Raw genomic sequence first — 18,588 nt, 5'->3', positions numbered from 1 at the left:
AGGTTTGAAACACTTACTGAAAGGATGAGCAACTGATGTTTGATAACTTGGAAAGCTGCAGAATGCGGAAGCAGGATTAAAGCCCTGTCCCACTGTACGAGTTAATTCCAAGAGTTCTCCCGAGTTTACCCTGATTCGAACTCGGAGATTTACAGTAACGGCTGCTCGTCGGTACTCAGGGCTCTCGTGGAGATTTTTCAACGTTGAAAAATCTTCACGAGTGTTCCCAAGCTTACCTGCCATTAGGGAGTCTTCCCGAGTACCTGCCGTTACGAGCTGCTAAGAGACGTCCCCGAACGCCAACGCTACGTTCATTCTCCGTGCTTACCACGAGTTTGATTTTTTTTTCAGCTCTTGAATGAACTCGCATCGTGGGACAGGGCCATTAGTTTGAAAAGTTCACTCGCATGTACATGAACTGACTGTCTTCCTTTAGTGTCATAAATTCTATGACTCTTACTCAATGTCTGGAAAGGGGTATTATTTAGGGTGATTCCTTCACGATGATATAACGCTCAAGTGTAAATCAGAACCTTTTAATCCTTACATTATGACAAGTGATTACATTATCGAGCCAGTTCTGCCACCCATCAAGATTAGGGCTGATACTTAACCTCAGCTCCTCCTCCCTATGATCACCATAACCCTCGATTTCTTTAATATCCAGAAATCTATTGAGCTCTATTTTGAGTAACTCGACCGAACCTTTGCAACCTTGAGGTAGAGAACTGCAAAGATTCACTACCATCGACATGAAGACATTTCCTCTCATCAGTCCTAATTGGCCTCTTGGACTGTAACCACTAGTTCTAGCGTCCTCACCAAGGGGAAGCATTCTCCCTGCATCTAGCCTGTGAAGCTCCGCAAGAATATTCTATATTTCAATGAGATCAACTTGCATTCTTCTAGGCTCCAGACAATACAGATCAAGTCCACTCTTCTCTTCTCATACATCTCTTCTCATACAGCAAATATACCATCTCGGGAACCAGCTGAGTGAATCATTGCTGCATTCCCTCTTGGCCAAGAATATTTTATGTATAAATAAGGAGATCACAACCTTATACAATATTCCATATAATATTCTCTCAAGAACCAAAATGAAATGCAGCAACATTTTTACTCTTATAGGCAAGACCTCATAATAAAGCCAATGTACCATTTACCTTCCAAGGAAACAAATTTGTGGCAATTTTACTTAATTCATTCATGGTTCCATTTCAACCAAAAGAGGTGCTTTGTATGTTTACGTTAGTACTCTTACATCCTTTTGTGAATATCATTTATAATGTTCCTGATGTTTTGGGAGTCCAGAACCAGGGGCCACAGTTTAAGAATAAGGGGTAGGCCATTTAGAACTGAGATGAGGAAAAACTTCCTCACCCAGAGAGTTGTGAATATGTGGAATTCTCTGCCACAAAAGGCAATGGAGGCCAATTCACTGCATGTTTTCAAGAGAGTGATTTAGCTCTTAGGGCTAAAGGAATCAAGGGATATGGGGGGAAAGCAGGAATGGGGTACTGATTGTAGATGATCAACCATGATCATATTGAATGGTGGTGCTGGCTCGGAGGACCGAATGGCCTACTCCTGCACCTATTTTTCCATGTTTCTATGAATTAAGCTTGTATATGTTAACAATTAGAAAACATTTCATTTCACAACTCCATCATACATTTTCTTAATTGTTTCACATGAGTGGCTTCCTGGACTACCTTTAAAAAAGTAATCAACCACAAACTAGATATTGTAAAGATCGAATCATAGCACACTGAAAAGGTGGTATTCATAATAAAAATTGAGGATTAGCAGGGCTTTAAGATCAATAAATTTATCTCCCATTTTATTCACCCCCTGATGCCTACCGACAATACTCAATTCATTTTTATAAGCCGGAGAGGGGGTGGGGGGGCAGAGAGAGGGGGCAGAGGGTGCTCTCCCACCCTCTCCTCTTCCCCCTCCCCCTTCCCCCTCCTCCCCTCCTCCCCTCTCCTCCCCCCTCCCCCCCCCCCTCCCCCTCCCATCAACTCTCCCTCCCTCCCCCCTTCCCCCCCCCCCCCTTTCTCCCTTTCGCTGCCCCGGGGAGGGGTAGAGGGAGGGGAAGGGAGTAGAGGCAGCACCTGCCCAGTCGTAGAGCAGAAGCCTCCCTACCAGGCGCCGGGCCCGAGCTAGGCTGCGATCGGTGTGGACCAGAGCGAGGCCCGGAGCGTTCTGAGGACAGTCAAAAGCAGTGGAGGGCCGGCCGATCGTGGCTTCCGCAAGGGGCGGGCTGGGACAGTTGGGCCAGGTGCAAAGGCATTGTGAGGTCAGCGGGCAGGGTCAGTTGGGCCAGGTGCAAAGGCATTGTGAAAGGGAGGGAGGGAGGGAGAGGGAGAGATCTCCCACCCCTGTCCCATTGTGATTAGACATCTGTGAGATGGCACTCATGTAGAAGTTTGATTTTAGTGGGACCACGTGAAGGTTCCAATCTCCCACACCTGTCCCATTGTGATGTCATATATGTAAATGAGATCCATTGTGATTGGCCATCTGTAAGGTGGCACTGACTCATGCAGCAGTTTGATTTTAATTTTTTTTGGATGTTTTGTGAACAATTTTATTCAAAATCTGGGGAAATAATTGACGAAATCTAGAGAGGAGTGGATTTCTGAACTCATAAGTTAAATCCCTACCGAAATTGTAAAAATCTCCGCATTTTTGCGTCTGGTTTTCGAGGAGATACGTTTCACATGCAAAACCACACACACACACACACACACACAGTTTTAAAAGTATATAAATAGATAGATGATCAAAATAGAACAATAAGATTTTGTATTTTCATGTAGTCAAAAACTATAATTTGGATATCTCACTGCCCACAACAGCTGATAAGATCTGCTTTCAAGCCAATCTACCTTCAGCCCAATGAAAATGACAGTAAAGGCAATTGAGAAATAGTTATAGCTAATAAAATATTGCAATCATATTATCAGATTAAAAACTAAATTGGCTAATCTCACCCTCAGGAAGTATCTCATGTTCTTGTTATGGAAGTCTCCAGGAGGAAGAATCAAATACAACAGAACCTCACAAAGATCTCTCAAGAATGCTGCAAAAGTAAACAATCTGAAATCAACAGTTGTAAATGTCAGTCACATAGCTTTTGCAAGAATAGTACTTTGTTTTTAATTACTCAGTTAAATCACTAGCAGGTTCTTCGAATTACGTTTGATAACATATTGCATGTTTCATCCAATTATATTTGTGTAAGAACAGAAACTGTCCAGTCATTAATATATATTTCATAATATTTAAAATATGCATTTCATTCATCCAAGGTTCACAAAAGAATGGACAACTTTATTTTATCTTAATTCTAATATACCGTTGAAAAAGGTATGTGTAAAGGAAAATTGCAAACATGATGATTATAAAACAGGTTATAAGGAGGTACGCAAAGAGTTTGTCATGCATTCATACAGCAACAGCATCCAAGATCATTTTCTTTTCTTTCAATGGCTACAAGGACCAACCACAATGCATAAGAACAGAATTCACACACAATATGGTGAATTCCCATCCCTGATGAAAATTTCTGGATAGGGTGGGTTTTAATGGCAATCAACAGCTGCCTTGATCTGTTTTCTCCCTGGTCTCTACAACAAATGTATTAAGTTAAATTTCATAATATCACGATTAACTCGAGTTCTGGTTAACTATCAGTAAAGTCGGGAACAGCTAGAATAGAGGGAGCATGAGAATAGGAGGCAATGAGAAACAAAAACTGAAACAGTTTAAGACTGTGGGCGTAAAATATGAATATCTACATTTTAGTTTATTATTTCAAAGAGCTCAAGCTAATTTCAAAATTAAGAACTAATCAGTCTGTTTGAATTGGGAAAATATGACCTGAATAGTTTTCTAAATGCAAGAATGAATGAGCACCTGATCTTCTGCATACACAAAAAAGGCAGTGCTGGATTAACTCAGTGGGTCAGACAGCCTCTCTGGAGAACGTGGTAGGCAGATGGTTGGTCAAAGTATAGAGATGAAATGACAAAAGATATGAGAAGGATAGAAGAGCTGAGCATTGTGAAACACAAGGAAGGAATATGGATGGAAGAGGATAAGGAAGGGGAGAAATGGGTGAGTCTAGGTGGGGCGCAGGGAAGAAGAGAGAAACAACGAACTGTTGATGCTGGTTTACAATAAATAAGACACTGCTGGAGAAACTCAGCAAGTCAGGCAGCATTTCTGGAGAATATGGATAGCTTTTTTTTGTAAATTACTCCAGTACTGTCTTTTTTTGTGTGCCTGACCCCGTGTTCTTAGGACAGTGCGCACCCCCGCTCCCCCCTCAAAACCCATAATCAGTCACCATTATCTTGTAAGAACACAGTGTCATATTCCCTGCAGGCAGCCACTGAAATTGACAAAAATCACTGACGAGGGGAAACTTTTTCACACAAAGGGTGGTGGATGTATGGAACAAGCTGCCAGAGGAGGTAGTTGAGGCTGGAACTATCCCATCATTTTAGAAACAGTTAGACAGGTACATGGATAGGATAGTTTTGGAGGGATATGAACCAAGTGCAGGCAGGTGGGACTCATGCAGAAGCCGTGGATGACAAAAGAAGTCCAAACTCTCCTCAAGGACCGCAACACCGCCTTCAGGTCTGGCGACAGAGCCCTGTACAGCGCTGCTAAAGCCAACCTGAAAAAAGGCATCAGAGATGCCAAAGCGGCCCACAAGAGGAAGATAGAGGACCACTTTAACAACAACGATCCACGGCGGGTGTGGCAGGGCATCCAGCACATCACCAACTACAAGCCCAGCAACAGCACGACGGCCGACGGTGATGCCTCACTGGCAGAGGAGCTGAACTGCTTCTTTGCTCGCTTCGAGGCAGAACCAGAAGAGTTTGTCACCATTCTCCCACCAGCCCCTAACAACAACAACTACACCCTCACTGTGCAGGAGCATGAAGTGAGGCGGGTGCTCAGGGCGGTGAACCCGAGGAAGGCTGCCGGCCCGGAGGGCGTGACAGGAAGGGTTCTGAAGGAATGTGCAGACCAGCTCTCCGAGGTCTTCACGAAAATCTTCAACCTGTCCCTGTCCAAATCCATCATCCCACCGTGCCTGAAGTCTGCCACAATCATCCCACTACCAAAAAAGCCTGTTATCAGCGGCCTTAACGACTACCGACCGGTCGCTCTCACACCAGTCATCATGAAGTGTTTCGAGAGACTGGTCCAGCAGCACATCAAAGCCAGCCTCCCGCCCACCTTCGATCCACACCAGTTTGCCTACAGAGCAAATAGATCCACTGAGGATGCCATCGCCACTGCTCTTCACACTGCACTGACCCACCTCGAACACAAGGGGAACTATGTGAGGATGCTTTTCATTGACTTTAGCTCCGCCTTCAATACCATCATCCCCAGCAGACTGGTCACCAAACTCATGGATTTAGGACTCTCCAAACCCATCTGCCTCTGGATCAAGGACTTTCTGTCTAACCGCCCCCAGACCGTCAGACTGGGCCATCACCTCTCCACCCCCATCACAGGCTCCCCACAGGGCTGTGTGTTGAGCCCCCTCCTCTACACCCACGATTGTGCCCCTGCCCACTCCACCAACACCATCGTCAAGTTTGCGGACGACACGACTGTGGTTGGACGTATCTCAGGAGGAGATGAGACAGCCTACAGGGAGGAAGTCCAAAGACTGGCAGCATGGTGTTCAGACAACAACCTCATCCTAAACACCACAAAAACACAGGAAATTATCATAGACTTCCGTAAGAACAGTGCAGCCCCCAAACCCCTATTCATCAATGGGGACTGTGTGGAAAGGGTCTCAGACTTCAGATTCCTGGGCACACAAATTACAGAGGATCTCTCCTGGACTACAAACACCACCACAGCAGTCAAGAAGGCCCAGCAGCGACTCTACTTTCTGAGGATCCTCAGGAAAAACAACCTGGAGGAGAAGCTGCTGGTGTCCTTCTACCACTGCTCCATTGAGAGTGTGCTGGCGTACTGTATAACCACATGGTATGCCAGCTGCTCTGCAGCAGACAGGAGAGCCCTTCAAAGGGTCATCAACACCGCACAAAAAATCACTGGCTGTCCACTGCCCTCCCTGAAGGACATCTTCAGCTCTCGCTGCCTTGGCAGGGCAGCCAACATCCTGAAGGACCCTTCCCACCCTGGACACAACCTGTTCCACCTGCTGCCCTCTGGCAGACGGTACAGGTCTTTCAAAACTCGCACAAACAGACTCAGAGACAGCTTCTACCCCATAGCCATACGTGAACTTAACAATGCAAAATAAGAAATAACACTCACATTTAACTGAATGGTTCTACCTCAGCTGCTATTGTTATTTATCTGGAATTTTTTTTAATATGTATATATTTTTACCTTTTCTTATATATTTAAAATTGCTCTTGTGAATCGCACCGTGGGATTGACTTTTAAATTTCAATGTACCATTTGCAATGACAATGAAGAGATTCATTCATTCATAAAGTGATTCATTCATTCATTCATTCATGTAGCTGGGGCAATGTTGACCGGTGAGGGCGAGTTGGGCTGAAGGGCCTGTTTCCACACTGCATCATTCTATGACTCTATTGGTACCTAACAATACAGCCTTCAGTATTTTTAGCTTGCAGTCACAAGAATAAACTTGTCATTATTAAAAACGGTATTTATGAAAATTCACTATTTTTGCAAGTCTGAAACTCTCTACTCTAAACCTTCTCCCATTGACAATTGCTTTTGTAACATAAATAACATCAAATTTCTTAGAAACACAACTTTAGCAGAACTATCTCTAGTATGACAATGTTTAGCAACAAAATAAGTATGAAACATATTTGTAGTTTTGAAGCACATGGTTTTTACTTACTTACAATTATGTTGGATCATTTTCATTATTATTTGCTTGTTCCAAATTTTGATTTCAGTTTTGAGCATTTTTTCTATTTAATGTCTGTTTTGCAATACCATTTTTGTCTTGGCAAGTTGCAATTTGTTACGGCTAAGAGTTTGCTTTATTTTTGATAATTTGCCATATTTTTATCTGCTCAATTTATTACAGGTATGTTTTTCTTTTCCTGTCTGGGGTTGTTTCTTTGGTCAAATTACACAGATAACATGTGATCCTTTTTAAACATCGATTTGGCAAACTGTCAAAAATAGAAATGAAAGCAGACCATATAGGTCAGATGCTGTGCTGCTGTGAATGTAACTGCATTATGAATCTTCTTTGAAGGCATTTGGAGAAATTAAAAAAATCAGAATAATGCAGCTAACAACCTCAAGATCTCCAAACAAAAAAACATTAAAAGCAAGCACATGGGGATTTTATAGCAACAATTTATATGAGAACAATTGAATTCTGATGTCGACAGACACAAGCTCAAAACTGTCATTTAAGTATAACCATAAAATTTATCATTCAAAAAATGATTAAAATTATTATAAACTCCAATCATTTAATTATAAACCGAGATATTTGAGTGGTGAATGGGGGAAAAAATATATATTTGTTTCTGTGAAAAGTAGTTTCTTCACATTTATATGTATTGATCCTATTTAGCAGAAAGCCTAAAAACAAAACAAACCTTCTTCATCTTTGCTTGAAGTGCAAACAAGATCACGACACACTTCCCTTTCCATTTCCACTTCAACCTCAAAAAAAGTTTCAACAAATTCTTCTGACATATCTGAATCAAGAGAATAATTAATGTTAATTGCATATTGAAATCCTTTACATTACTGCTGTTGATTGGTTAAAAAGAAAATAGACATGATTAGTTATGTAAAATGCAGACCACAATGAAGTCAGAAATCTCAATTCCTCTCAAAGATCAGGTTCAGAAAGCTTGTTGAGTAATAACAAAATGATCTTGAATCTTTTATCTGATTACATATAAAGACTAATGTAGTAGCAGCGTTACTTTTTTTTATTGGGGGTGCAGTTGTATAAAATACATATTTCTTCAGATTATTTGCATTCTTAACTTTTTTCAGGTTAGGTCGGGGGGGAGCTCCCCCTGCCAAGGGTACCAAGTAATCCCGTGCTACCTGCTCCATGGTTGGATAGTCGGTAACTAAACCGTCTCTCCCACCTAGTTTGCCAGGTGAAGAGGGGGCTGTGGACCCCCAGCAGGACCAAAAACAAGACAGTTCAGAGGGCGGATAAGCTTCTAGCAAGCCAACGGCCATCCACACTTCAGTAGAAGTTGCGATCGCTGTGTACATAGCATTGCAAGGAATGATGATAAAGCACACACACCAAAATCCTGTACTTCCAGTGGCGGAAGTCCGCAGGAACTGGAGGACATAGTGTGGTGCGTCCGTCACTGTTCCCGTTGGAAACCAGCACCAGTGTGTCGTTAATGTTCAATATCGGCTACTTAATCCATCAATGCCTCTGCAACATTTTGATCTTGTCAACACAAGTTCTACGTCAATCTGTGTCATCCAAACCAATGAAGAATTGCACATTTTGTACAAAATCTGAAATCATTCTGTACTTTGCTGAGTATATCAAATTTTATTTTCTTCTCTTATGTGGAAGAAATGGATTCTTACCAGTGTCAAAATTGGTATGCTTATTGTTAATGTAATGTAAACAAGACTTCAGTCTGGTAAGGAACAATCAAGATCTGGAATGTGTAGGAAGGAACTGCAGATGAAGACCCCTCTTCATTTCTGGTTTTCTCAATAAGTTCTTTGTGACAAAAAAGGATGTGATACAGAAAATGAAATGAAAAATATTCAGTTAACTGCAGTTTCATAATAGCTTTATTTTAACTTCCATTGATGCAGGTTATAATGCTGCCCTACGTCTTCACACAATTGAATGCTCACAGCTGAATGCATGCCTTTTGAGAAAAATCAAAACAAAATAACAGATGTACCAAAGAACAAAAGTAAACGGCACTTGCACTAAAGTCTGAAGAGTCTCGACCTGAAACGTTCTCTGTCCATTTCCCACCACAGATGCTGCCTGATCCAGTTCGAGTTTCTCCAGGCCACACAGTGGCACAGCAGTAGTGTTACTGCCAGAGACCCATGTTCAATCCTGACTCTGGGTGCTGTCTGTACAGAGTTTGGACGTTCTCCCTGTGACTGTGTGGGTTTTCTCCAGGTGCTCCAGTTTCCTCCCACAATCCAAAGACGTACAAGTTTGTAGGTTAATTAGCTTCAGCAAAATTGTAAAATAGTCCCTACTATGTAGAATAGTGTTGGACTACGGGGTGATCATTGGTCAGCGTGGAATCCGTAGGCCAAAGGCCCAGTTTCCTTCATGCTGTATCCTTCACTAAAGTCCAGCAATTTGTGTTTTACAGCATTTGCAGTCTCTTGAGTCTACACTTGCACTGTTTAAGTATCATCTTATAAAACAAATGTAGGTCCCTTGCAGTCAGAAACAGGTGAGTTGATCATGGGGAACCAGGATATGGCGGACCAATTGAATAACTACTTTGGTTCCGTCTTCACGAAGGAAGACATAAAAATGATCTGCCGGAAATAGCAGGGGCCCGCGGGTCAAAGGAGGTGGAGGAATTGAGTGAAATCCAGGTTAGTCGGGAAGTGGTGTTGGGTAAATTGAATGGATTAAAGGCCGATAAATCTCCAGGGCCAGATAGGCTGCATCCCAGAGTACTTAAGGAAGTAGCTCCAGAAATAGTGGATGCATTAGTAATAATCTTTCAAAACTCTTTAGATTCTGGAGTAGTTCCAGAGGATTGGCGGGTAGCAAACGTAACCCCACTTTTTAAGAAGGGAGGGAGAGAGAAAACGGGGAATTACAGACCAGTTAGCCTAACATCGGTAGTGGGGAAACTGCTAGAGTCAGTTATTAAAGATGGGATAGCAGCACATTTGGAAAGTGGTGAAATCATTGGACAAAGTCAGCATGGATTTACGAAAGGTAAATCATGTCTGACGAATCTTATAGAATTTTTCGAGGATGTAACTAGTAGCGTGGATAGGGGAGAACCAGTGGATGTGGTGTATCTGGACTTCCAGAAGGCTTTCGACAAGGTCCCACATAAGAGATTAGTATACAAACTTAAAGCACATGGCATTGGGGGTTCAGTATTGATGTGGATAGAGAACTGGCTGGCAAACAGGAAGCAAAGAGTAGGAGTAAACGGGTCCTTTTCACAATGGCAGGCAGTGACTAGTGGGGTACCGCAAGGCTCAGTACTGGGACCCCAGCTATTTACAATATATATTAATGATCTGGATGAGGGAATTGAAGGCAATATCTCCAAGTTTGCGGATGACACTAAGCTGGGGGGCAGTGTTAGGTGTGAGGAGGATGCTAGGAGACTGCAAGGTGACTTGGATAGGCTGGGTGAGTGGGCAAATGTTTGGCAGATGCAGTTTAATGTGGATAAATGTGAGGTTATCCATTTTGGTGGCAAAAACGGGAAAGCAGATTATTATCTAAACGGTGGCCGATTGGGAAAGGGGGAGATACAGCGAGACCTGGGTGTCATGGTACACCAGTCATTGAAGGTAGGCATGCAGGTGCAGCAGGCAGTAAAGAAAGCGAATGGTATGTTGGCTTTCATAGCAAGAGGATTTGAGTATAGGAGCAGGGAGGTTCTACTGCAGTTGTACAGGGTCTTGGTGAGACCGCACCTGGAGTATTGCGTGCAGTTTTGGTCTCCAAATCTGAGGAAGGACATTATTGCCATAGAGGGAGTGCAGAGAAGGTTCACCAGACTGATTCCTGGGATGTCTGGACTGTCTTATGAAGAAAGACTGGATAGACTTGGTTTATACTCTCTAGAATTTAGGAGATTGAGAGGGGATCTTATAGAAACTTACAAAATTCTTAAGGGGTTGGACAGGCTAGATGCAGGAAGATTGTTCCCGATGTTGGGGAAGTCCAGGACAAGGGGTCACAGCTTAAGGATAAGGGGGAAATCCTTTAAAACCGAGATGAGGAGAACTTTTTTCACACAGAGAGTGGTGAATCTCTGGAACTCTCTGCCACAGAGGGTAGTTGAGGCCAGTTCATTGGCTATATTTAAGAGGGAGTTAGATGTGGCCCTTGTGGCCAAGGGGATCAGAGGGTATGGAGAGAAGGCAGGTACGGGATACTGAGTTGGATGATCAGCCATGATCATATTAAATGGCGGTGCAGGCTCGAAGGGCCGAATGGCCTACTCCTGCACCTAATTTCTATGTTTCTATGTTTCTATCTTATGTCCTTCAATGATATGAAAATTAAGATATTCTCTTTATGTGAATTTCAACCATCCAAAATTGATGGGGATTGTGTTTGCTACAAATAAGATATAGTTTGGTCCCAAAGTAACGCCTGGTTCTTAAAATGTTTCAGATTACATTGTATATTGCCAAGCCACAAAAAAAAAGCATACAATAACTTACTTCCAGAAACCTAGTTGAAATAAGAACCAAATTGTTATGCTTGTGTTTAGCTTGAACTCATTCCTCACCTGGTTTCCCCTCAATGCTACCCAAGCTCTTACCTTTTCTCCTCCCCTCTGGGAGGCACACGGCTGTATACTTGCATGCCAACAAAAACAACCACAGATTAACAGGGGCAGGATCCTTTCAAATTGAAGAGATGTTTGAAATTGACAACCAGATTTTGATTAATTTGAAAGGTCAGATGTGAGAGGTTCCAAAGGGATATGCTCATTTTTCACTGAAGCAATCATTCAACAAAACCACAGAGCAAACAAAAGACAGATTACAAGTTGAATGTACTTATTGAAATTTGGCAGTAAAACAAAAGGGGAGTTGGTTGCACAGTAGCAGAAGCCAATAGTTCTTGGCAGATTTTGAAAGGAATGTTTTCCTCTCATTCTGAGCCTGCTTTTCTGAGAAACTCACCCAACAACTTTATTTCAGAGCATTGATGAACCTGGTATTTATTGCTGACAATTAAGTCATGCAACAAACATTTATGACTTTTGAACTCAACAGCCACAATAAAAGGTCACTATGAAGTCAATGCCTTCAAACATTTATTCTAATACAGATGAAGAGCATAAAATTGCATGGAAACACAAAATAGACCATCAGCTCTCTGAGTTGCTTAGCCATTTGTTACAACCAATGTTGATCATGTATCTCAATATCATCCAATTTTCCCCCCATACTCCTGTTGCTCTCCGTGGGTAGAAGCCTGCTACCTCCTAATTTCAAAATATTCATCAAGTTATTCTCCACAGATTTTTGCTCTAATAAATTGTATGTTAACCATGTTATGCTTATTCATCTCAGTCCTAAATGACCTATCCCTTATACAGCATGATCAATTGAGGTTACTCGCGCTGACACGGGAGTAAACTCCACCGCCCGCTGTCCTGCTATCCATCGCCCGCTGACCCGCTCCGCTCTATGATCTTTGCTCTTGAGCTGGTCCCCTCACTGTCCGGTCTACATTGAAAGACACGGACCGACCGGGCAGTGAATGCCATGCAGTGTCACCCAGTGCAGCAAGTGAGGCCATGTCCTGCTCCCGGCAGCGGTCGGAATTTAAGGAGCGGCGGCCACTCGCAGGCACTCCATGCTACTTCCCTCCTCGGCCACAATGCGATGGCTCAGCCCCCGGAGCGTCGTGGCAGCGGTGAGCGAGTGAGCTGCTGGCATGATCCCCGACCCCCTCCTTCTCAACACTGCTGCCCGTGCTGGCCCGGGCCAGATTCCCAACACGCTGTGAAAGGAACTCCCACCCCAAGTGGCGTTGTCCTTTTACAGCAGCTGCCATCAATGAGGGATAGACTTGGCTATCTCACAGTACAGCAACATTGTTCTTGATCTTGCTGTACTGAAGGATAGCCAAGTCTATCTTTCTTGGCTAACAACCTAACCTTTGGCCTCCATGACACAAGTACATTTTTGTGCCTTATTTTGGGGTAAAAAATAGTATTTTCATTGCCAGGAAATACGGTACTTAAAATATTAAGAAAAAAAAATCCTGATCAAGTCTTTGTTCTGTTGCAGGTATCTGTTCAGTTTGATGATAGTCATCAAGTGCCCTAAAAACATTTTTAAAGAAAGTAAGTTCATTTCCGCTGGATTGATTATGCATGTGCTCTGGAGGGATATGGGATTATAACATAAACTTATTTAATATCTGCATTAGAACAGTCTCAACTTCAAAATCCCGAGACCAAATGAAACAATCTCATAAATTAATAGGCCATTAATTAGAACGTGTAAAATTACAATACATTTACTCAGCCTTATCAACCTGGTATTTTGATGAAGATACAATTAGTTTCAGCTCTGCCTTAGTTTAACACTCACACCTTAACTACCAACATGCCAATTGAAAATTTGTATTGTGCAAAATGACTTTGGTCTCTCGTAATGTTTTACATTATGTGGGGCACAGCACATCCTAAATGACCTAAACTGCCAATGTGGCTTTAGCCAGACATCCCTATAGACCCAGCTGAATGCAGCGTCCAGGTCATCTGTGCACACGAAAATTGGACACAATACTAAATAACAAAATCAGAACAATTAAAATTTGATATTTATATCTTACCTTTTTTTGGTCTCAAATCTTCTATCCTTTGCTGAGCTTTTCTGAATACACGAAGATGTGTAGCAAAGTCATCTACTAATCGTGTGGTAAAGTAGGGTTGCCAGTCTACCTCCTTTGACCTGATTATTCATAATAGAGGAAACAATCAAAGTCATAAGATTATTGACATTTTTCAAATCTAATGTCTTGTACAATGTGCATGTTACAATACAAGGTGTCCTTAGCAATCTTCCTGATACCAATCTTGCTAACACGCAGGTAGACACAAAATGCTGGCGTAATTCATGCAACTGGATCCTTGTCTGCTAGGCCTACAGACCACCATCAGTTAGGATACATCAAACATCACCCATCATAATTCTCAACACTAGTGCACTGCAAGGCTGTGTTCTCAGCCCCTTATACTACTCCCTATACATTCACAACTGTGCATCCAAATTCCATTCTAACTCAAGTTTACAGATGACATCACTGGAGACTCTCACCATTTCCAACAGATGCATCACAGGAAGCATTTTATCTGGATACATTACAGCTTCTGTTCTGCCTGAGATTGCAAGAAATTGCAGAAAGTTGCAAACACACCCCAGTCCATCACACAGACCAGTATTCCCCTATTGATACTTTCCACGTTATCGTTTATGTGTAAAAAAAAAATGTTTATAAAGAAAAAGGTAAAATTCAAAACAAAAAAAATATGAATTCTGCTTTGAAGCATAATATTCATCTCTTGGCCAACATTGTTAAACAAATTTCACTGGTCATTATCACACTTTAGATAGCATCATCTGACTTTACCCAAAGTAGTTGCTGTGTTTATGATCTGAACATAGTTTTACACTACCAGTGATTAATTCAAACCACTATTGCATTGTCAAGTGAATCCAACTTACCTTGTAGCAAATTGAACAAGTGCATTTTGTATAGTTTGTCGGATTTCAAGTAAAAAAGTTTCATCATTGCTTAGAGTATAATACCAGTATTGAATGTAGTCCCTTAGTGCAAACTGGATGACCTATAAAAGAAACAGAGAAGAAGCTTATTTTCAATTACCCTACCATATTTTGTTGTTTAGAAAAAAATCTGACAAGATTTGATATTAGAACATACTATGTTTCAAAATTATAACCAAAGTGCCAATGGGTGTTTAAGGCCAAATTAATACTCAACATTTTTAAGAACATTGAAACTTGAAGGGTACAAGTGACCACAGGAAACATGGTGACTCGTGTATAGAGGGTAAATAAAAGTCCTGGAGAAACTTTAATGGATTAAAGGCTGATAAATCCCCACGGCCAGATAGGCTGCATACCAGAGTACTTAAGGAAGTAGCTCCCGAAATAGTGGATGCATTAGTGATAATTTTTCAAAACTCTTTAGATTCTGGAGTAGTTCCTGAGGATTGGAGGGTAGCTAATGTAACTCCACTTTTTAAAAAGGGAGGGAGAGAGAAAACGGGGAATTACGGACCAGTTAGTCTAACATCGGTAGTGGGGAAACTGCTAGTCAGTTATTAAAGATGCGGTAGCAGCACATTTGGAAAGTGGTGAAATCATTGGACAAAGTCAGCATGGATTTACGAAAGGTAAATCATGTCTGACGAATCTTATAGAATTTTTCGATGATGTACCTAGTAGAGTGGATAAGGGAGAACCAGTAGATGTCTTATATCTAGACTTTCAGAAGGCTTTCGACAAGGTCCCACATAAGAGATCAGTATACAAACTTAAAGCACATGGTATTGGGGGTTCAGTATTGATGTGGATAGAGAACTGGCTGGCAAACAGGAAGCAAAGAGTAGAAGTAAACGGGTCCTTTTCAGAATGGCAGGCTGTGACTAGTGGGGTACCGCAAGGCTCAGTGCTGGGACTCCAGCTATTTACAATATTTATTAATGATTTGGACGAGGGAATTGAATGCAACATCTCCAAGTTTGCGGATGACACGAAGCTGGGGGGGCAGTGTTAGCTGTGAGGAGGATGCTAGGAGGCTGCAAGGTGACTTGGATAGGCTGGGTGAGTGGGCAAACGCATGGCAGATGCAGTATAATGTGGATAAATGTGAGGTTATCCACTTTGGTGGAAAAAACAGGAAAGCTGACTATTATCTAAATGGTGGCCGATTAGGAAAAGGGAGATGCAACGAGACCTGGGTGTCATGGTACACCAGTCATTGAAAGTAGGCATGCAGGTGCAGCAGGCAGTGAAGAAAACGAATGGCATGTTAGCATTCATAGCAAAAGGATTTGAATATAGGAGCAGGGAGGTTCTGTGCAGTTGTACAGGGTCTTGGTGAGACCACACCTGGAGTATTGCGTACAGTTTTGGTCTCCAAATCTGAGGAAGGACATTATTGCCATAGAGGGAGTACAGAGAAGGTTCACCAGACTGATTCCTGGGATGTCAGGACTTTCTTATGAAGAAAGACTGGATAGACTCGGATTGTACTCGCTAGAATTTAGGAGATTGAGGGGGGATCTTATAGAAACTTACAAAATTCTTAAGGGATTGGACAGGCTAGATGTAGGAAGATTGTTCCCGATGTTGGGGAAGTCCAGGACAAGGGGTCACAGCTTAAGGATAGAGGGGAAATCCTTTAGAACCGAGATGAGAAAAACATTTTTCACGCAGAGAGTGGTGAATCTCTGGAACTCTCTGCCACAGAAGGTAGTTGAGGCCAGTTCATTGGCTATATTTAAGAGGGAGTTAGATGTGGCCCTTGTGGCTAGAGGGATCAGGGGGTATGGAGAGAAGGCAGGTACGGGATACTGAGTTGGATGATCAGCCATGATCATATTGAATGGCGTTGCAGGGTCGAAGGACCGAATAGCCTACTCCTGCACCTATTTTCTATGTTTCTATATTTCTAACTCAGCGGGTGCAGCAGCATCTATGCAGCGAAGGAAATAGGCAATGTTTCGGGCCGAAACCCTTCTTCATACTGATGTAGGGTGGGGGGGACGGGGAGAAGAAAGGAGAAAGGAAGAGGAGGAGCCCGAGAGCTGAGGGAGAGCTGAGAAGGGGAGGAGACAGCAAGGGCTACCGGAGAAGTCAATGTTTATGCCGCTCGTGTACAAACTGCCCAAGCGAAATATGAGGCGCTGCTCCTCCAATTTCCCGTGGTGCTCACTCTGGTCATGGAGGAGGCCCAGGACAGAAAGGTCAGATTCAGAATGGGAGGGGGAGTTGAAGTGCTGAACCACCGGGAGATCAGGTTGGTTAATGCAGACCGGGCGGAGGTGTTTGGCGAAACGATCGCCAAGCCTACGCTTGGTCTCACCGATGTAGATCAGCTTACATCTAGAGCAGCGGATGCAATAGATGAGGTTGGAGGAGATGCAGGTGAACCTCTGTCGCACCTGGAATGACTGTTTGGGTCCTTGAATGGAGTCGAGGGGAGAGGTAAAGCGACAAGTGTAGCATCTTTTGCAGTTGCAAGGGAAAGTGCCCGGGGAGGGGGTGGTGTGGGAGGGAAGGGAAGAATTGACCAGGGAGTTACGGAGGGAGCGGTCTTTGCGGAAGGCAGACATTGGGGGAGATGGGAAGATGTGGCGAGTGGGGGGTCACATTGGAGGTGGCAAAAATGACAGAGGACTATTTGTTGTATGAGACGGCTAGTGGGGTGAAAGGTGAGGACTAGGGGGACTCTGCCCTTGTTAAAAGTTGGGGGGATGGGGAGAGAGAACAGTGTTGCGGGGTATTGAAGAGACCCTGGTGCGAGCCTCATCTATAATAGAATGAGGACATTTCCGATGCCCTGGTGTGGAACACCTCATCCTGGGAGCAGATGCGGCGTAGACGGAGGAATTCGGATTAGGGGATGGAGTCCTTACAGGAGGCAGGGTGGGAAGAAGTGTAGACTAGATAGCCATGGGGGTCAGTGGGTTTATAGTGGATGTCAGTCAGAAGTCTATCACCTGCGATGGAGATAGTGAGGTCAAGAAATGGTAGGATGGAAGTTAGTGGTGAAGTCAGTCAGTTGTGTGCGGGTGCAGGAGGTGGCACCAAAGCAATCATATAACCATATAACAATTACAGCACGGAAACAGGCCATCTCGACCCTTCTAGTCCGTGCCGAACACATAATCTCCCCTAGTCCCATATACCTGCGCTCAGACCATAACCCTCCATTCCCTTCCCATCCATATAACTATCCAATTTATTTTTAAATGATAAAAACGAACCTGCCTCCACCACCTTCACTGGAAGCTCATTCCACACAGCTACCACTCTCTGAGTAAAGAAGTTCCCCCTCATGTTACCCCTAAACTTCAGTCCCTTAATTCTCATGTCATGTCCCCTTGTTTGAATCTTCCCTACTCTCAGTGGGAAAAGCTTTTCCACGTCAACTCTGTCTTTTCCACGTCAACTCTGTACATCCGTAAATCGTCGATGTAACGGAGGTAGTGGTCGGGGATGGGGCCCTGGTACGCCTTGAAAAAGGATTGTTCGACGTATCCTACAAATAGGCAGGCATAGCTGGGGCCCATGCGCGTGCCCATAGCTACGCCTTGTATTTGGAGGATATGGGAGGTGTCAAACGAGAAGTTTTTGACGGTAAGGACCAACTACGCTAGGCGGAGGAGAGTATCAGTGGACGGGTATTGGTTGGTTCTCCGGTCGAGGAAGAACCGGAGGGCTTCGAGACCCTCCTGGTGGGAGATGGAGGTGCAGAGTGACTGGACATCCATGGCGAAGATGAGGGGATGGGGGCCTAGAGAGTGGAATGCCCAGAGACGATGGAGAGTGTCTGAGGTGTCTTGAACATAGGTAGGGAGGGATTTAACCAGGGGGGATAGGATGGAGTCAAGGTATGTGGAAATAAGTTCGTAGGGCACGAACAGGCAGTGACAATGGGTCTGCCTGGACAGTCAGGTTTGTGGATTTTGGGGAGAAGATTAAATCGTGCCGTGCGGGGCTGGGGAACGATGAGTTGGAGGCTCGGGGGGGCAGGGAGCCGGAGTGGATGAAGTCAGTGATGGTGCTAGAGATAGTGGCCTGGTGCTCGTCTGTGGGGTCATGGTCCAGGGGTAAGTAGGAGGAGGT

At 43.5% G+C, this 18,588-nt stretch overlaps 1 protein-coding gene across 4 annotated transcripts in view; it reads right to left on the bottom strand.

Moving 5' to 3' along the window:
• snx13 (sorting nexin 13) overlaps positions 1-18,588 on the bottom strand; it is a 158,790-nt gene that overhangs the window by 54,903 nt on the left and 85,299 nt on the right. For all 4 annotated transcript variants that reach the window (XM_055661635.1, XM_055661654.1, XM_055661662.1 and 1 more), the window contains 4 exons: positions 14,437-14,558; positions 13,544-13,662; positions 7,617-7,718; positions 3,003-3,091 (listed from right to left, as the gene is read on the bottom strand). In XM_055661635.1, coding sequence (XP_055517610.1) covers positions 3,003-3,091; positions 7,617-7,718; positions 13,544-13,662; positions 14,437-14,558 — 432 coding nt within the window. The remainder of the gene's footprint in view (positions 1-3,002; positions 3,092-7,616; positions 7,719-13,543; positions 13,663-14,436; positions 14,559-18,588) is intronic.

Source organism: Leucoraja erinacea, chromosome 2, assembly GCF_028641065.1.
Source record: "Leucoraja erinacea ecotype New England chromosome 2, Leri_hhj_1, whole genome shotgun sequence".
In the NCBI taxonomy this organism is placed as follows: domain Eukaryota; kingdom Metazoa; phylum Chordata; class Chondrichthyes; order Rajiformes; family Rajidae; genus Leucoraja; species Leucoraja erinaceus.
Note: the sequence above shows the minus strand (reverse complement) of the source record. Positions and strands in the feature narration are given on the sequence as shown.